This window comes from Dryobates pubescens, chromosome 18, assembly GCF_014839835.1.
Source record: "Dryobates pubescens isolate bDryPub1 chromosome 18, bDryPub1.pri, whole genome shotgun sequence".
In the NCBI taxonomy this organism is placed as follows: domain Eukaryota; kingdom Metazoa; phylum Chordata; class Aves; order Piciformes; family Picidae; genus Dryobates; species Dryobates pubescens.
The window spans coordinates 15,907,982-15,926,510 of NC_071629.1; the positions used below are offsets into that span (position 1 = coordinate 15,907,982).

Here is an 18,529-nt window from a genome sequence, read left to right on the forward strand (position 1 = left end):
GTGAGCGGGGCAGAGGACGGTGATTCACCGCTGGGGAGTCTGCTTGAGTCACAGGCTGAAGCCGAGCCCCGCAGCCTGTGACTCGTGGGCCGCTCTCTCCACCGCTCGCTCTCCGAAGCGCTGGCCGGCGGTCGGAGTGCCCGCAGCAGCGCGTGGCGCTCACTGCTGCCGCTGTGTCCGCCGCAGGCACGCTCCGAGATGGACAAGTACCTTTCCAGCGAGGTGCCAGCCATGCCCGTGATCCCGGACAAGAAGTACCGGCGGGAGAGCGCCTCAGTGGTGGACGAGTTCTTCTCCACGGAGAAGCCCAGCTCCACGCCCTACAGCGTGAACATCAACGTGATCCTGCCCGACACCACCCACCTGCGCACGGGACTCTACCGCCCGCCCAAGCCTGTCGCCCCCTTCCCGCAGATCAAAACGGAGCCGGGCACCAGCTTCGCCCAGCCCTGCTCCTCCGCCTCCGGCCCCACGCAGACCCTGCCCGACTTCACCAGCGTCTTCAGCATGCCCCAGTCGGTGGCGGTGAACAACATCTTCATCAAGCAGGAGATGCCCTCCGAGATCCCCTTGTCTGGCACCCCCCAGCAGTCCCACCTTTACCAGATGCCTCTGGGCAGCGCTGACATTACCACCCTGACGTCCTCCTCCCACAGCACCACGGCCATCAACAGCCTCAGTGGTGTCACCATGTCCACGGGCAACGCCATGGCCGGTGTGGGCCACAGACCTGTCCAGCCGGGAGGGCCGGTCAAGCAGTACCCCCACGTCTCCCAGGGACAGGGAAACTTCAACCTCTCGGGGCAGTTCTACCCTTCCCCAGGGGTCAACCTTCCCCCTTCGCCTCCCAACTCACAGCCTGGCAGCCCAGAAAATCAGCCTGAGCTCATCAACACCATCTCTCCCCCACCATCCTATGAAGCCACTTTTGGACTGAAGTTGGTCCAGTCATCCCAGGTCCCCCCAGTCCCCAACGGCCTTGGAACCCTCTCCCAGGGGCACATTGTCATGCAGCCCCCCAAATACAACAGACGCAACAACCCTGAGCTGGAGAAGAGGAGGATCCACCACTGTGACTTCCCAGGTATGCTCCTGGGGGACTTGGGAGGATTTGGGGTTGATCTTTGGAGCATTCACGCTCACTGGATTTGGGAGCAGGGGGTCTCCTTGACACAGTGAAGCTGGAGGCTGCCTTGGGCCCCCACCACAGTTCAGTCTGAGATAATTTTCTCTTCATGGTGAGTCCCATAATGGTGAGGGCTGGGAGGGACCTCAGGAGATCATCTAGTCCAGCCCCAAGGAAACTGTGGAGCTGAGTGGAGAGCCCCAGGGAGGCAGGGTTCCTACCACCACCGAGGGAGCAGAAGAGGTTGGTCATGCCTGGGCTAGCTGATGTCTTTGTTCTCCTTCTCCCTTTCCTCTTTGGGGGAAAGCAAGCCTGACTCTGAGAGGCAGAGGAGCTCCTGCAAAGCCCAGGACCTCCTGGAAATCTGCCTTAGCTGCCTGTCTCACTCTGCCCTTGCCTAACCCTGAGCAGCCTCACGCTCTCTGCAGCTGAAACCTCACTGATGTTCCTCCTAACCTTTCCTCTCCCATGCTCCCATAATGGGTGGCAAACTATCAAGTAATCTCCACAAGCAGCCTTTATGGCCTCTCTAGAGCCCCAGTTCTCTTCTTCCAAAGAGGCAATGAGCTGAGTATCTCTGTGTCATGCCCTTCAGTGGCCTCATGTACCACATCAGGGAGGTGCAGAAAGGCATTTCAGGGTCAGGATGAGCCCAGAGCTGAAGCTGTTCCCTCTGTGTCACCTCAAGGCATGAGCATGTCCATCTAAAGACTTGCCATGCCTTGGCAGGAGAAACCTTGCAAGCTTTCCTGCAGAGAGCTATTCACAGAATAGAATCAAAGAATTGTTTTGGTTGGAAGAGACCTTTATGGACATGAACCCAGCACTGCCAGGGCACCACTAAACCATGGCCCTCAGCACCACATCTCCACAGCTTTGAAACCTCTCCAGGGATGGAGACTCCACTGCTGGGCAGCCTGTGCCAGGCCTTGACAGCCCTCAATGGGAAGAAATTTTTCCTCATGTCCAACCTAAATCTCCCCTGGCACAACAGGAAGTGATTTCCTCTTGTCCTACAAGAGCAAACCCTACAACCATCACTGCAGCTCCTCTCAGATACCAAAATCTTAGGACACAAACCCACTACACAAGGCTGGGAAGTTCTTACATTACTCAGAAGAAGGCAGCACGGGCTGTCAGCTGCTCTGAGCACCAGACTTGCAATCTGTCCTTCCTCAAGCAATGTCCAACCCATACATTTCAAGCTTTATGGAATTTTAATTCATACAGCACATTTCACAGACTCACAGAATGGTTTGGCTTGGAATATGCCTTAAAGACCTTCTCCTTCCTCCCCATGGCAGGGGGCTGGAAAACCTTCCACTAGAGCAGGTTGCTCAAGGCCTCATCCAACCTGGCTGTGAGCACCTCCAGGGAGAGGGCATCCACAACCTCCCTGGGCAACCTGTTCCAGTGTCTCCCCACCCTCACTGTGAAGAGTTTTTTCCTAATCTCCAGTCTAAATCTCCCTCTGCCAGCTCAAAGCCATCACCCCTCGTCCCAGCACTGCAAGCCCTTGTAAAAACCTGCCCAGCTTTCTTGTAGTCCCCTTCAGGTACTGAAAGGCTGCTTCAAGGTCTCCCCTGAAGCCTTCTCCAAGCTGAGCAACCCCAGCTCCCTCAGTCTGTCCCCACAGAGGATGTGCTTCAGCCTTCTGATCATCTTTCCAGGGAGAGAAGCAAGAAACCCCAGTGGGGGCAAGGTGAAGGCTTGGAAATCACCCATCCTTGTGCAGGACCTCCCACCTCCTGGGCACAGCCCCAGCTGTGGAGCTGCTGGGGATCAGCAGACAGCTTTCCCAGGGGGGTGTGTGACTGAGGAAAGTAATTCCCTAGCTGTCTCCACCATGATTTATGTGCTGCTTCTGTGGCTGTAGTAGGGCAGCCCAGAGACCTGTCTAGCCCAGATCCTGTCCCCAGCAGTGACCTGACGAAGCAGATAAGAACAGGACACGTTTAGAGAGATCTTTCAGTGCTGCCACCTTCCCAGCCCTCTGGCAACCTGCAGAGTAGGGACTTTCTGAGCCAGGAGCTGCACCCATGTCCTTGTGGTCAAGAGGTTGTCCTGGATTATTTACCTTATGCTGGTCAAGGTGGGAGGTGGATTGAGGGTGTAAGTGGACCTCTTCTTTGGACCGGTCAGAGCAAGAGTCTTGTCCTGCAGGTTGCTTTAGTGAGGCAAATCTTGGCTGTTTTCAGGAGGATTTTTGGTCTGCATGGGAAGGCAGAGGACACACCTGCAGAAAAACCCCCAGCCTGCACTGAGTAAACACTGGGTGGCTCGATCGTGTCTACGTGCAGAGACACAGCAGAGCTTCTTCTAATCCTTCACAGCCAGGTTCAGCTAGAGGTGAAACCAGTCAGGAGTGATGGCAGGGGCAGCAGGTCTCACTGCCGTGGTTGAAGCCACAGGAGACATCTCCAATCCACACCACTGACTGGAGGGACTGGGGAGATCTCTTTGCCAGGTGGTGGCCCCTGCACCTTTTCTTCAGCATGGTTATAGGGGAGTGAAGCTCAACCATGACATACTCTGGCTTCTCTGTGCTGCTCCCTCTGGGTTTGGAATCTGCTCTGAGTGCTTGGCTGGCTTTGTTTTGGTGTCCAGCAGGGAGGCAGTCCTTGGTCTCACCCACACTCGGCCCTCTCCTGAGTGTCAGAGACCTCAAGAAGCTTCAGAGCATCAGTGCAAAATTGAACAAGATCACCAACTCTTATCCCTTCTACCAAGGAGGGTCAAGGTCAGGTTGTCTGGGGCTCTGAGCAACCTGCTTTTGTCACAGATGTCACTGCTGACTGCAAGGGGGTTGGACTGGATGACCTCTAAAGGTCCTTTCCCACCCAAACCAGACTGGGATTCTGTGCTTCTAGGCCGCGGGAGGGGAAAGGCAGCTTGGCTGCTCAGGAGCAGGACAGGACAGAGAGCTGATCTCCTTCCAGAGGCTTCCATAGGCTGTGTGGAAACACTGGAACAAAAGCTTAGGCAGGAGATAAAAATTCAAATTTTAACAGACTTGTCAAGGTCACCAAAGCAGGACCATGGAGGCAGCAGGAGAACCTTCTCCTAGCTTTATCTCACTGACATAAGGAGCCAGCAATGATACATTTTGAGGTGCCTGGTCAAATTTCACTGAAGTCACAGTGCCTCTGCTAAGAACCTTTCTGTTGCTGCTCATCTTCTTGAAAACCCTTCCCAGTGGCTTTACTCTGGAGCCTGAAAGCCAGGCTGTGGCTCCACGCTGTGCCTGGTGTTTCCTGCTTCCTGGAGCATTTCTACCACAGCTGCTGGGGCTGGGACTGTTACAAAACACATCCTAGAATGGTTTGGGTGAGAAGGGACCTTTCAAGGTCATTTAGTCCAACCCCCTGCAGTCAGCAGGGACATCTGCAACTAGAGCGGGACGCTCAGAGCCCCAAACCGCCTGACCTGCAATGGTTCCAGGCATGGGGCATCTCCCACCTGTCTGGGCAGCCTGGGACAGGGTCTCACCACCCTCAGTGTCAAACATTTCTCCCTTCTTTTCAGTCTGAATCTCTCTCTTTTAGTTCAAACCATCACCTCTTGTCCTGTCACCACAGGTCCTGCTCAAAAGTCTGTCCCCAGATTTCTGACTGGTCCTTTGAAATCCTGAAGGTCCACCAGAAGGTCTCCCTGGAGCCTTCTCTTCTCCAGGCTGAATAACTCCAACTGTCCCCAGCCTGGCACCATTGCAGGCCAGGTTGTTTGGGGCTCTGAGCAATCTGCTCTAGCTGCAGATGTCCCTGCACACTGCAGGGGAGTTGGACTAAATGACCTTGAAAGGTCCCTCCAACCCAAACCATTCTATGATGCTACAATTCTCTCAGCCTTCCTTCATAGAAAAGCCCTCTGATCGTTTTCGTGGCCTCTTGTGGACCCACTCCAACAGGTCCCTTCAGCCTTGCAGCATCTGGAATCTGGAATCCAGCAGTGGTGAATTGGTTCTCATCCTGCCTCAAAGACCTGGTTGAGGAAGGATTTGAAAGTCTGTGCTCGACTCTTCCCCCCAGTTAATTCCCAGCACAACGACCAAAGGTGTCAAGGTGGTGTAGTGAAAGCTGATGTGCTGCCAAGGTCTAACTGCTGGAGAACAAATCCTCTTTAGCTACTGATAACAAAATGGGCAGGGCCAGGCTCATTTGCATTCACCTCAACTCTCCCTCTTCTGGGTTGGTTTGCTCCCCTTTCTCACAGGGAAATTGTCTCCTTTCTCTTTTTGCAGGTTGCTCCAAAGTTTATACCAAGAGCTCCCACCTGAAGGCACATCAGAGGACTCACACAGGTAAGAGAAGCACACAGCAGGAAGCTCTGCCAGCCTGCACTTCTCATGCTGTGCCTGTTAATGGTGCTGATCATCTGACTGAGTTAATTACCTTCATCTAGAGTGGTTATTTGGGTCAGGGGTTCAGCTATTGATGTTCCTGTTAAAAGAAGTGCAGTAGTGTATAGTGACTGCACTCTGCTGTGTGCACTTGCTTGCCTTCTGGAGACATGGTCCAGGATTTAGAGGAACTCTTGGAGGCTCTTTAGGAGATGGACTGGAAAGAGGAAGTGCCCTCAAAGCTTGTCCCACTCTGAGCTCTTCCTTGGAGCTCTCCAGAATCTTTCTCACTCTCAGCTCTTCCATTGAGCTCTCCTGCACCCTAGCCAGGTCTGGTCCTGCTTAGCCTACAGAAAGGTTGTGTGAAAGCCTTGTGTCAGGCAGCCCTGTAGTTCCCAATGAGAGGACAGAGCCACTCATATCTCCTTATGTACCATCCACACAGGCCTCTGATGCCCAATGCTTGTCCTCTTTGCAGCTGCCAGTGGTGTAGCACTGGAGCTACCAAGTACAGAAGGGCTGCAAACATGCAGAGAAGAGCTCCAAATGTTCAGAAGGGCTCCAAACATCCAGAAGAGCTCTAAACAGACATGCAGAAGGGTTGTACCCTCATTTCAGAGGGCAAAGGTGCCCATGAGCTGCCTTTGCTGATGTAATCAGGGTCACTAGCACAGAGAAGCTCCCACCACAGCCAGCTTCTCTGGGCTAAACTGAGCTCAGTGGTACTTTGTGCATTCAAGCACAGGTCTTCTCATTAAGGTATTTATTATACCTGAAACTTTATCAGATCCTCAGGTAGTCCAGGAACCATCAGTGCCCTCATAAATCTCGTTTATAGAAGGGCTGATCTTTACTGAAAGCAATTAAGCTGGCCCAGAGTTCACTTTGCTTTTTTATTAACAACGAACAAACCCCATCCTGGGTCTGGGAATAGGTCCCTGCACTTGGCTCTGCTCCCTTTCCCTCTTATCAGCCCTTGGAGCAAGCCAGTGAAGAATTTCTCTTTGTGTGTGAGGTACAATATTTTTTTGGCAGGGCCTGGGGTAGGAGCAGGCTGGAGAACAACACGGAAGGGGTGGAGGAAAGAGACAGGAAGGACATTGTCCTGGCTCCGAGAGCTGGGTGGTGATAAGCGCTTGTCACAGCAGCGGCTTGTCACAGGGCTGCTGGCTTTAGGATGAACTCTCCCTTTTTAGAATGAAATATCTCTTTTCCCCTTCTGTCTCAGCATGGGGCTGAGCTCTGTGCCCAGGCACCACCCTTCCCAGGGTTCTATCCTATCCTGATAGAAAGATGTAGAACATCCTCCCCAGGGAGGTGGTTGAATCTCCATCCCTGGAGTTGTTTAGAAGAGGCAGAGAGGTTGGTGCTGAGGGACGTGGTTTAGCACCTGACTTGGCAGAGTTAGAGAGCGGTTGGACTCGATGATCTTCAAGGTCTTTTCCAACCAAAATGGTTCTGTGATTCTATGAGCTAAATCACATCACACTTTAAAGATGTAGAACACCCAAAGTGGAACCCAGGAGGTTCCATCTGAACAGAAGGAGAAACTTCCTTGGTGTGAGGGTGCCCAGAAAGGTCGTGGAGTCTCCTTCTCTGGAGAGATTCCAATCCCACCTGGACATTGTGCAAGCTGCTGTGGGTGCCCCTGATTTAGCAGAGGGGTTGGACTGGATGATCTCCAGAGGTCCCTTCCAATCCCCACCACGCTGGGATCCTGTGTGATTCTCTGTATCTAGGCAAATTTTGGGCTCTTTTGGAACTCAGTAAACCAGATTTTTCCAGGCTTCCCTGTAGCTGGCTTGGAAATCCAAGTGTGTTTGCCACTTCCTTCATCACTTGCTGTAAGAGGTGAAGAAGGATGTGACCTGACTAGTCAGCAAAACTGGTGGTAATGTGTTTTTTTGGCTGAAAAAAAGGGGGATCCAAACCAAAGAGTCATTCACAGGCAGCTTAACTGTGTCTACATCCAATTTTTGAAGCCTCATGTTTTATTTCTGAGGCTGCAGCCCTAGAGCTGACTCTCCTTCCCTAGAGATCCTCAAATCCCACCTGGAGGCATTGCCCTAAGTGACCTGCCCTAAGTGGTCCTGCTTTGCAGGGGTGTTGGACAGGTTGGACTTGATGATCTTTGAGGTCTCTTCCAACCTTGGTGATTCTGTGATCTCTGGAGGTGCCTTCCCACCCCTAGCATTCTGTGATCCCATCTCTTGCCTGCCACAGGGATGATTCTTCAGCTCCATCTCTTGCAGGGTTAAACCACCCTTTCTCTCCATTCCTCTGCTGATGGCAGGCAGGCTCCCAAGTAGATGATCTCCAAGATCTTTCCTTGTGGTTTGCCCGTTGCTATGGGCTGGGTTGCATTCATCTCCTGGAGACACCATTCATTTCCTGGGTGCCATTGTCAGATTAAATATCTAACCCGGTGGCTGCTCCCCCACCTCCCGGGGGCTGGGAATGCCAGTTTGGGTCCTTTGTTTGAGCTTGCCCTGCCGTGCTGTCCTGGGAGATGGAGCCAGCTCGTTGGACAATGGAAAGCAGTTTGTTTCCCTCCTGGAAATCTACCTGTTATTGTTTGAAACTAAAAGGCCTTGCCAGGGTTGACCCAGCCGGGTGACCTGCGGCTCGCGCGGTGCAACTCCTGCCTGTGCCTCAGCAGCTGACGCAAACCCTGAGAGCCCAGACTCACCTGCTCGGAAAAGACCTTCACATCATCGAGTCCAGCCACAGCCTAGCAGCTCCCTGTGCACAACTGTTAGACCGTGGCCCTAAGCTCCTCATCCAGGTGTCTCCAGGAATGGGGACTCCACCACTGCCCTGAGCAGCCTGAGGCAGAGCCTGATGATCCTTTCAGTGAAGAAATTGTTCCTCATGTCCAACCTAAACCTCCCCTGGTGCAACTTGAGGCTGTTTCCTCATGTCATGTCACTTGTTCCTTGGGAGAACAGACTAGCCCCCAGCTGGCTCCAACATCCTTTCAGGGAGTTGTAGGGAGCCAGAAGGTCTCCCCTCAGCCTTCTTTTCTCCAGGCTGAACAACCCCAGTTCCCTCAGCTGCTCCTCTCCAGCCCTGTTCTCCAGGCCCTTCACCAGCTTCAGAGCTTTTTGAGGGAGCTTTGGGGGATTTTTGAGGAGTGGGATGCAGCCTTAGCACCCTGTCTTACAGATGGTAAGGGTTGGAAGGAACCTCTGGAAATTTTCCAAGTCCAACCTCCCTGCCAAGGCAGGTTCACCTAGGGCAGGTCACACAGGAACACATCAAGGTGAGTTTTGAATGTCTCCAGAGAAGGAGGCTCCACCACCTCTCTGGGAAACCTGCTCCAGGGGTCCAGCACCCTCACACCAAAGACTTCTTCTGTTCAGATGGAACCTCCTGGGTTCCAGTTTGGGTGTTCTACATCTTTAAAGTGTGATGTGATTTAGCTCATAGAATCACAGAACCATTTTGGTTGGAAAAGACCTTGAAGATCATCGAGTCCAACCGCTCTCTAGCTCTGCCAAGTCAGGTGCTAAACCACGTCCCTCAGCACCAACCTCTCTGCCTCTTCTAAACAACTCCAGGGATGGAGATTCAACCACCTCCCTGGGGAGGATGTTGCATTTTGAATCATTTTGGTTGGAAAAGACCTTTTAAGGCCATCCTTCATTCAAGATTACCATTCAATTAAGATCATCATGCAATGAAAGAAGTTCCTCTTGATGCTTAGATGGAACGTCTTATGTTCCGGCTTGCGCCTGTTTGTCTCCTCCAGGTTCACGTGTCTGTGCTTTCAGATTCTCTCCCAAGAGACTGCTAGATCTTCTCATGTTCTCAGTATTTTCTGTTTCCTGGCCAAACCCACCTTCCTGCTTAGCAGCCAGGCTGGGGAACATGTTGGAGCAGGGCACACATGCCTGTGCACGCATGTTTGCGTGTCTACGTGCGCCGATGCCGCCGTGGTGCGCTCAGCAGTTGGCCCAGGAAAGGGTAAATATTTGAGGTCGGGAAAGTCAGCACATTCCCTGAACTCTGCCTGCTTGTTCAGGGCTGTTAAGAGTGAGGACTAATATTTGAGAGCACCACACCCATGTGAGGAGAAGGCTGTGGCCAAGCTTTTCAGCTCCACAACCCCTCCCCGCCCCCCCCTGGCTCCGGCACGCAGGGAGCTGGAAGCAAGCAAAAGCTTTTCCAGCCCAGTTCCCAAGCTGGCTGAGAAGTTGCACAATGGAATGGATTTCGGTTTGGGAATAGGTGTGGAAAGGCAGGAGGAGGGGAGAGGGCAGAGGGCTTACGTCACCTTGAGTGCTCTGAAGGAAACGCAGCATTTGTGTGTGGAGAGCTGCTGCAGGGCTGAGGCAGAGAGTGTTGGATGGTGGCTTCAAAGATGTGAGGCTCTGAGGTAGAATGTGTTGCATTCATAGAACCCTAGAATGGTTTGGGTTGGAAGGCACCTTAAAGATCATCTAGTTCCAACTGCCCTACCATGGCAGGGACACTCTCCCCTAGACCAGCTTGCTCAAGGCCTTTGCCAGCCTGGCCTCGAGCACCTCCAGGCAGGGGGAATCCCTCCAGGGATGGTGGCTTCAAAGATGTGAGGCTCTGAGTATGGTATAAGCAGAGTGTTCAGAACTGGGTGAGTTGGACTTGATGATCTCCAGAGGTCACTTCCAAGCCCTCCCTTAGTGTTTCTGTGTGTCTCTTGCGGAGGTTGTGGACTATACACAAGTGAACCCTGGTAGTGTAAAGCATCAGCATGGCCACAAGCCAGGGGTAGCCCTGGGTCCTTCAGGGTCTCCCAATGAAGATGGACATCAAACTTCTAGAGCAGGTCCAGAGGCAGCCACAAAGTAATTAGATGGAGCACCTGCCCTGTGGGGGCAGGCTGAGAGAGTTGGGGTTGTTCAGCCTGGAGAAGAGATGGCTCTGGGGAGACCTCAGAGCAGCCTTCCAGTACTGGAAAGGGGCTACAGGAGAGCTGGGGAGGGACTTTTTACAAGGGCTTGTTGTCACAGGATGAGAGGCAATGGATTGAACCTTGAGGAGGAGAGATTTAGAGTGGGGATTATGAAGTGACACTGGAACAAGTCACCCAGGAAGGCTGTGGATGCCCCCTCCCTGGAAGTGTTCAAGGCAGGTTAGATGAGCCCTTGAGCAACCTGCTGTAGCGGGAGGTGTCCCTGCCCATGGCAGGAGGGGTTGGAACTGGAGGATCTGTAAAGTTCCTTCCAGCCCAACCCATTCGGTGAATCTCTGGGCCGCTCCAAGAGGCTGAGGTGGGCGTTGGGAGGCAGGGCTTCGCCGTGCCCATGACCTGTGGCTCTCCCTGGCAGGTGAGAAGCCCTACAAGTGCACGTGGGAGGGCTGTGACTGGCGCTTTGCCCGCTCCGACGAGCTGACCCGGCACTATCGGAAGCACACGGGAGCCAAACCCTTCAAGTGCCTCGCCTGCGGCCGCTGCTTCTCCCGCTCCGACCATCTGGCTCTCCACATGAAGAGGCACCAGAACTAGGAGCCACCTACCTTCACCACTCCTCCAAGAGCAGCTCAAACTCGAGTTTTGTTTGTTTGTTTTTTGTTTCCCCTTCTCCCCTTTTTATTTCCCCCCCTTCCTGGGGAGGCATCTCCTTTTCTCCTACTGCAGGAACAAACCCGTGCTGTGATCAACCGGTGGGGCAAGCCTCCCCCACCTCTGCAAGCCCTCTCCCCAGCTATCCTGGTTTTAAGAGAAATGTCATTAAAACCCAGTTTAAATTACAGACTGATCTCGTGATGAGGCTCCTGGCAGCACTGGGGTGCTGGACCTTGGATTCCAAAGGCTGTTCTTCCAGCAAACCTGCTATTTATTTGTCACTCAGGAGCAACTGTCCTTTGTGCCTCAAGCTCTTTGGGATTACTTTACCACACCCCCCCCTTTTAGGGTGATGCCTGAGGAGGGTTGTGATGGGTTGGTAGCTTGGCTCTGCGTGAGAGGTCTCGCTTCAAACTGTCCTTTTGGACTGCCTTGTGGTGTGGCCACCTCATCCCATGGTGTGGCTGTGGATATGCCACCTTGCCCCAGGGCATGGCCATAGATGTGCCATCTCACCCCATGGTGCAGCCATGGATGTGCCACCTCTGATGTGCGAGAGCAGAAGCACATGCCCAGGGCTGTTTGGTTTGACAACCCCATTCTCTGTGGGGGCATAGAAGAAAAGACCTGGGACATACTCACCTGACGTGCCTTCAAGCAAGGAACAGCACAAAAGCAGATGACAAAAGCCATCATCTGTGTGCCACGGAGCCCATCTGTGGCTTCCTGGCAGCTGACTCCCTCAGGGCTGTCAATATCTGCCCTGCTTGACCAGGTTCTTTTGGTTGTGTCCTTAGCATTTCTGCTTCCAAGATGAATTTGACTTCAGGGGTCTCTGGGAGGACCAGCACACAACTTGAAGCCACCCGGGGGGACTGCAAAACAAGCCAGCAGTTTGCCAGTGGAAACCAGACTGCATTTTCCCAGTAGAAATACCCAGAACACAGTGTGCCTTTTGGTTTTTTTGGAAAGCCACCAGTCAGGCTCTGCTGATGGCTTGGACAGGAGCAGAGGGCATCAGTCCTCCCCAATCTCACCCCTCTTCTGCTGTTGCCGCTTCACCACCTCCAGACAGAAGAGCAAACCAAAAGCATCTTGGAAACAAAATCCCAATCAATCCTGCTGTTCAGATTGTGATCACCTTACCTACCTCACCTTGGGCTGCACCACCTCGGGCTTCCCTCCTCTTCCCTGGGGTGCCTCACGTGGGCCACATCAACCATTCTTCAAAGCCTACTGGGGGTTGAACTGAGGTAGGACGAGAACCAGGCCAGGCTGGTTTAAAGAGCAGCTGTGCAGGTGATCAACGAATCAGGGACAGATCATGGGCCTGGTGTGTCCAACAGGGTATTGATTTCCTCCTCTTTTGTTCTTCCTCCAGCAAGCTGAAGTGTGGCATCTTCAGGTGGTGGAAATTTGAAGGCCACCTCTCCCTGCTCTTACCCAACCTACGCCTTGGCCAAAGATGGGTCCTGGTTGTCCTGGATAAGTCAAAACTGATCCAACACTGGTCTGGAGAGACAGGAGGAAGGATTGGGGATGGAGTGTTCATGCTGTAGGCTTTGGGATAGATGATGTGCCCAGGGCTGGTGGTGCAGTGCTGTAATGAGCCTTTCATGTGGCTCTTTGCCAAGAAGCCACCTCCTTTCTTCATGCCACCAAGGAGGGTGGGAATGGAGAGGAGAAATCAGGCCAACAAATGGCTGGAAGCTGGTTTAGGAGACTTTCCCTGATGGGGTGTGGGAAGAGTTTTCCAGCCTGCTGCACTGGGGCCTTTGCCTGCCTGGAGAGCTTGATGATGGCACCTTCTTGCCATGGCCAAGCGAGGCTTGGAAAGACTGGCTTTCCAGAAATCAGCTTTTGCTGACCACATGTATGTATGTCCTCCATGTCCCCTTCCCAACTCCTTCCTTGCTTGCTGTCACAGGGGACTGGCAGGTGCTGGAACAAATGGGCTTGCTTATCCTCAGCCTTGTTGTCTGTGGACTCTGGCTCCACTTCAGGGCACAGAGCAGGACCTTGCCAATGCCACTGCCTCGACCTAGGCCCCTTCTTTTTCCCACCTCACTTTGGAGGCTGGGTTGAGCTGTATGAGTGAGTAGGGTGTGCAGTGCCTCCTACCCCCAAAAAGGGAGGGGCAGGAGTGGTGTGCAACCTGAAGCCTCCATGCACGGGGCTTCTGCTCGGGGGTGGAGAAGCTGGAGAAGCTTCAGGGAAAGTCTCTGATGATGGAAAAACCCCTCAGAGAACAGTGGTGGTGCAGGAGCACGTCTGCCAGCACAGGCAGGTTGAGCTCACGCCAAAGGAATGTCAGGGTAGAATGGAAATGCCTCAGCCAGTCCCTGCTAGTGCCTCCAGGAAGCTCAGGCAGCCTTGGTGGGGCTGGTGGGGGCCTGAGGCGGCTGTGTTGGGACCTGCCGTGCCCCACCCTGCTCAGCTGGCACCCATTCAGCTCCTCAAAAGGTGAGCCCTGCCATGGTGAGCTTGGGACACCGCCATCGAGGGGCTGAGAGCACCCACAGTTGTAACCACAACCTCCAGGTGGGAAGACCTTTGGGTTTGGTCCATCTGTTGTGGCTGAACCTCCTAAACACGTGAGCCAAGGGCACAGGATCAAGCCAACCACCACAGGGGCCAGCAGGCTAGTGGTGGGGTTAGCCCTCTCACCCTCTCAGAGGGGTCTTGTTGTCCCCTCCTCTTTATTTTGGAGAAGGAAACCTCCACCCCACCCCACCCCACATTTCCATATTTTCTTCCTTGTTGTGCTGATGGAGCCCCAAACCAGCACAAAGCCAAACCAACCAGCAGGCAGCTTTGCAATCATTCTCCTGATGTTCTTGGTGTGCAGAAAAAAGGCTGAGCAGATGCTCAGCCTCAGGTGGACTCCACCTGTGTGCAGATAGATTATTATTATTTCTTTTTACCTTCATGGGAGCAGAGCAGAAGGAGCAGCATCTTAAAAGCCACCCCAAAACAGTCCCAGGCAAAACCATGGCAAGCCTGGGCTTTGATTTCTCTGCTGTTGTGTGTGGAGAAGGGGACGACCCCCAGCCTCATGTTTCATTGCAGCTCTTGGTGAAAGCTGGGGGAGGTAAGGAGGGATGTTGATGATTCTCTTTCCCTGCTGACCAGGTTCCCTCAGCTCAAACTTCATCACAATGAAGTTGGTTTGCATCCTTCTGGACCCTGTTGAGGGTCCCCAGGAATTGCTCTATTCTGCTTCCCAAGTCCTTCTCCTCTCTCAGTTGTTTCTGGGTTTCACCATCACTTGGGGGACTGAGGGCTGAGAAATCTCAGCTGGGTTTGTTCAGCCTGGAGAAGAGAAGGCTCCAGGGAGACCTCATCACCATGTTCTAATGTTTAAGGAGTGAAAGCTGGGGGAGAGGAGGAGTGATGCTGGTGATCCTCTTGCCATACTGATCAGGTTCCCTCAGCTCAAATCTTATCACAGTGAAGTTGGTTTACATCTTTTTAGCCCCTGTTGATGGTCCCCAGGTGTTGCTGTGCTCTGCTCCCCAGGTCCTTCTCCTCCCTTGGTTGTTTCCAGGTTTCACCATCACTTGGGGTGTGTAGATCTGGGATATCTCAGCTGGGCTTGTTCACCACCACTTGGAAAATCACCTGGGGAATGTGATCTGAGAGATCTCATCTGGGTTTGTCCAGCCTGGAGAAGAGAAGGCTCAGGGAGGCCCTATCCCCATGTTCCAGTGTTTAAGGAGTGAAAGCTGGGGGAGAGGAGGAGTGATGCTGATGGAGCAAACCCCTTCTTTGTGACATGAGCTGGTGTGTGAACTCCAGCTCAGTGAAAGCCCCTCCATCTTCTGGGGCACTTTGGTGGTGGGGCCATTGGAGAAGGTGGTTTCCAAGCCAAGGAGGTCTCTGCTGCACCTGTATCATAGTGGGGGTGGGGAATAAATGGCTGTAAATAGGGGCAGAGCAGCGTGTGGCTCGGTGGCTCTGCGTGGCTCGGAGGTGATGATCGATTGTTTACTGTCCAAGATGAACACAATGTGAAACCTGGGACCTGGACAACTTGGGTGAAAGGTTTATTGTTCTGGTGATGCTTTTGTTTGTTATGGATCCCCTCTTCCTTCCCCCCACCCTAAGCCTTCCCCACAACTATTAATCCAGCTCATGTTTTGTAATAAAACTCTACCACGCGGAGACGTCGTCTTTCTTCTGTTCCCCCCCACCTCAGGTGCTCTTTGGGCCTTTGCCTCCTTGGGTTCATCTGCTACACTTAAGAAAAGGAAGAAGCAGCTTCAAAAGTTCTTTGCTGAAGGTGGTGAGACCCTAGCCCAGGTTTCCTGGAGACCTGATAGATGCCCCATCCCTGGAACCCTTTCAGGCTCTGAGCCCCAGCTAGCTGCTATAGTTGAAGATGCCTCTGGTTGGACTAGGTGACTTTAGAAGTTCTTGCAAGGCTCCTCAATGAGTCTGTCATTAGGCTGGACTAGGACATTTGCCATCTGAGCAGGGAAAGGACCTGTGTGTGGTGTAGCCCTGGAGCACCAGGCAATGCTGTTTGCATTGTGACATGGCCTAAGCTTTGAAGAAACATCCAGCCCTGTCCCACAAGGGCCAAGAGAAAGGGCAGGCAGGCCACCTTTTTTCTCTCTCCACCCTTACTGTGTGCTCTGTGAGGGGAGAAGACACCCCTGGGTCAGAGAGAGCAGGACAGGAGCAGTCACTGCCAGGCAGTGGGGAAGGGAGAAGAGCTAGGGGGACACATGAGGAAGTTGTGGGCTGGGGCTGGGCCCTCAAATTCCCCGTTTGTACTCCTGTGTGTACATATCCACAGAGTTGTAGCTGTGCAAACAGGCAGCAGGGCTTCAGAGGTGCTGGGGCTGCTGAGGTCACACGCACCTGCACACACACCTATAGCTCTTCATGAGCCCTTCCTGGCAGGATCCCATCTTTTCCATCTTCTCCTTTGTGCTTGCTTCCTGTAGTCACCTCCTGATCTGGCCATGCTTGCAGGATCCTCAGTCTCCATGCTGAAACCAGCATCTCCCTGTTGCTTTCCAAAACCTGCATTTCAGCTACATGTTTCTTGAAGGACATCCACTGTCCCTACTGACCAGGTTCCCTCTGCTCCAGCTTCGTTGCAATACATAGAATACATACATACATAGAATAAACCAGGTTGGAAGAGACCTTCAAGATCATCGCGTCCAACCCATCAACCAATCCAACTCCGCCCAAGCAACTAACGAAGTTGGTTTACATCCTTCTAGTCCCTGTTGATGGTCTCCAGGTGCTGCTCTGTTCTACTTCCCAAGTCCTTCTCCTCTCTCACTTGTTTCCAGGTCTCACCGTCACTTGGGGAGTGAGACCTGAGGGATCTCAGCTGCATTTGTTCACCCTGGAGGGGAGAAGGCTCAGGGGAGACCTCATCACCATGTTCTAGTGTTTAAGGAGTGAAAGCTGGGGGAGAGGAGGAGTGATGCTGATGATCCTCTTGCCATGCTGGGCAGGTTCCCTCAGCTCAAATTTTATCACAGTGAAGTTGGTTTACGTCTTTCAAGTCCCTGTTGATGGTCCCCAGGTGTTGCTGTGCTCTGCTCCCCAGGTCCTTCTCCTCCCTCAGCTGTTTCCAGGTTTCACCATCACTTGGGGAGTGTAGATCTGGGATATCTCAGCTGGGCTTGTTCACCAGCACCTGGAAAATCACCTGGAGATTGGGATCTGAGAGATCTCATCTGGGTTTGTTCAGCTTGGAGAAGAGAAGGCTCAGGGGAGACCTTATGCCCACGTTCCAGTATGTGAAGGGTGTCTACAAAGAAAGTGAAGAAACCAGCAGGAGGAACTGCTCCTTCACCACACAGCTGGCAGAAGAGAGAAGAAACCTATGGTGGTTTGCTGACTTCAAATACCAAACCACCTCACTCCCAGCTCTCCAATGTCTTCTACCTGCAAATAATGTCAGAAGTGGGGTGGGAGGAAGAAGACATTGTCAGGGACCGCTGTCCTCAAACATGAGGACATCAGAGTCTCCTGTGGCACAGGGGTGGAGGTCTGGGGCTAGAAGGGAGGGGCTTTCTGTGGAGAGAGGTGTTGGGAAGACATGGGCTGATGTTAGGAAAACCATGACCTGATGGCTGGAGCCTCTGGGGAGGTCTCAGGTCTGAGGAAAACCTGGTGGAGCTTGCCAGGGACCCATCATGAACCAACACATCTCTGAAGCCACCTCCTGCTCTGCAAGTATTCATGGAAGCTGCTTTGTGATGTGTGGTCTCATGCTGGTCATTATGGACAGAGCTGGGATGCTGTTCTGCTAAATACCTCTCCAAGGCAAGGGACATCACATGGCCAGACACCCAAACACCTCCTCCAACCCCTCCTCCTCCCACCCAGCACATCTTTCGGCACGGACTTTGCTCTGGCCGTGCCTCCAAGCTGTTCCTGGTGAGATCACCTTGACAGCAAATAGTGGAGAAGAGCTACCATGACGTCAGGAAAGTCCAGAGAGTGGCTGGTTTATGGCATGCAAAACTCAAGTGTCCTTCCTCCACGGAGCTGCAGTGGGGAAAACCCCAGAGGAGAAGGTGCGTGGGGCTGCCGCAGCTTCCTCTCCTCCTGGCACTGCTGTCATGTGGGATGGGGACCCTCCTGCCCCAGAAAGGCCTCTCATAGCCGTGGGGCACAGCTGGGAGGGGGCAGCCCAGGAGTTTGTGAGAGGAGCTCAACTTTTGTGTCTCTCAAGCCAAAATGTCCCTGTCAACCTCACCTACAGCTGTCTCTGCTCACCCATCTCTACCTCCATTGCCTCAAATGGTTCTCACCCCCCTCAGTTTTGAGGGATAGGGCTGGGTGGAGCATGTTGGTGGTGTTGAGGTGCCCATGGACTGTCCCTGCTGGAGTACAGGGTTGTGTATCCCCATGCCATTGTTCCCCATCCTGGCACTTTCCCTGCTCAGGTCCCCAGCTTGGCCCTTTGCACTTGGGGTGGTGATGCTCTGCTTCACCCGTGTGACATCAGGGACCTGAGAAGGTCCTACTCCAGTCTGAGGGGCAGCTTCTGATCATCTCAAAGTTAAGATGGGATGGCCTAGGTGGGCACAGTCCCTTTGGATGCTGGGAAGTCATTTTGTGTTGGACATCAGGGAGGGGAAGATGCAAAACCCTGACCCATCTGGGTCACCTCTCTCCCTGAACCACAGAGGAGAAGGTGACAGCTCAAAACATCCTCTTCCTCCAAATCATGGCAAATCTGGGAGGCAAATCAAAGTGGAGCTGGAAGTTCAGGCTTATCCCACCTAGGGTCCTCAGCAGAGCAAGGCTTCATCCTGCCCAAAGCCCTTCACCTTGCAGACCCAAATAGTGAGAGGACCTCTTGCTATCCACCCAGCGACTTTCACTGCCCACAGTGTCCCCCCAGCCACCAGCACCATCTTCTCCTTGTTTGTGCTCCAGTGATGAAGCAATGCTGCTATAAAACCCAGGTTGGATCCCATCTGCTGTTACTGAGCTGTTATGGGGCTGTTAAAGTTGAAGGAATGCCAAGATTGTGGCT

General features: G+C 53.2%; 2 protein-coding genes across 2 annotated transcripts in view; both read left to right on the forward strand.

Annotated features, from left to right (window-relative positions):
• Window positions 1-11,012, forward strand: part of LOC104297830 (Krueppel-like factor 5) — a 32,210-nt gene extending 21,198 nt beyond the window's left edge. Inside the window, exons 3-5 of the mRNA XM_054169497.1 lie at window positions 187-1,084; window positions 5,367-5,426; window positions 10,775-11,012. Of these exons, the coding sequence (XP_054025472.1) occupies window positions 187-1,084; window positions 5,367-5,426; window positions 10,775-10,953 (1,137 nt within the window). The 3' untranslated portion in view covers window positions 10,954-11,012. The remainder of the gene's footprint in view (window positions 1-186; window positions 1,085-5,366; window positions 5,427-10,774) is intronic.
• The window catches only part of NSDHL (NAD(P) dependent steroid dehydrogenase-like), a 277,264-nt gene that overhangs the window by 69,158 nt on the left and 189,577 nt on the right, over window positions 1-18,529 (forward strand). The gene's annotated exons all lie outside the window — the stretch shown is intronic.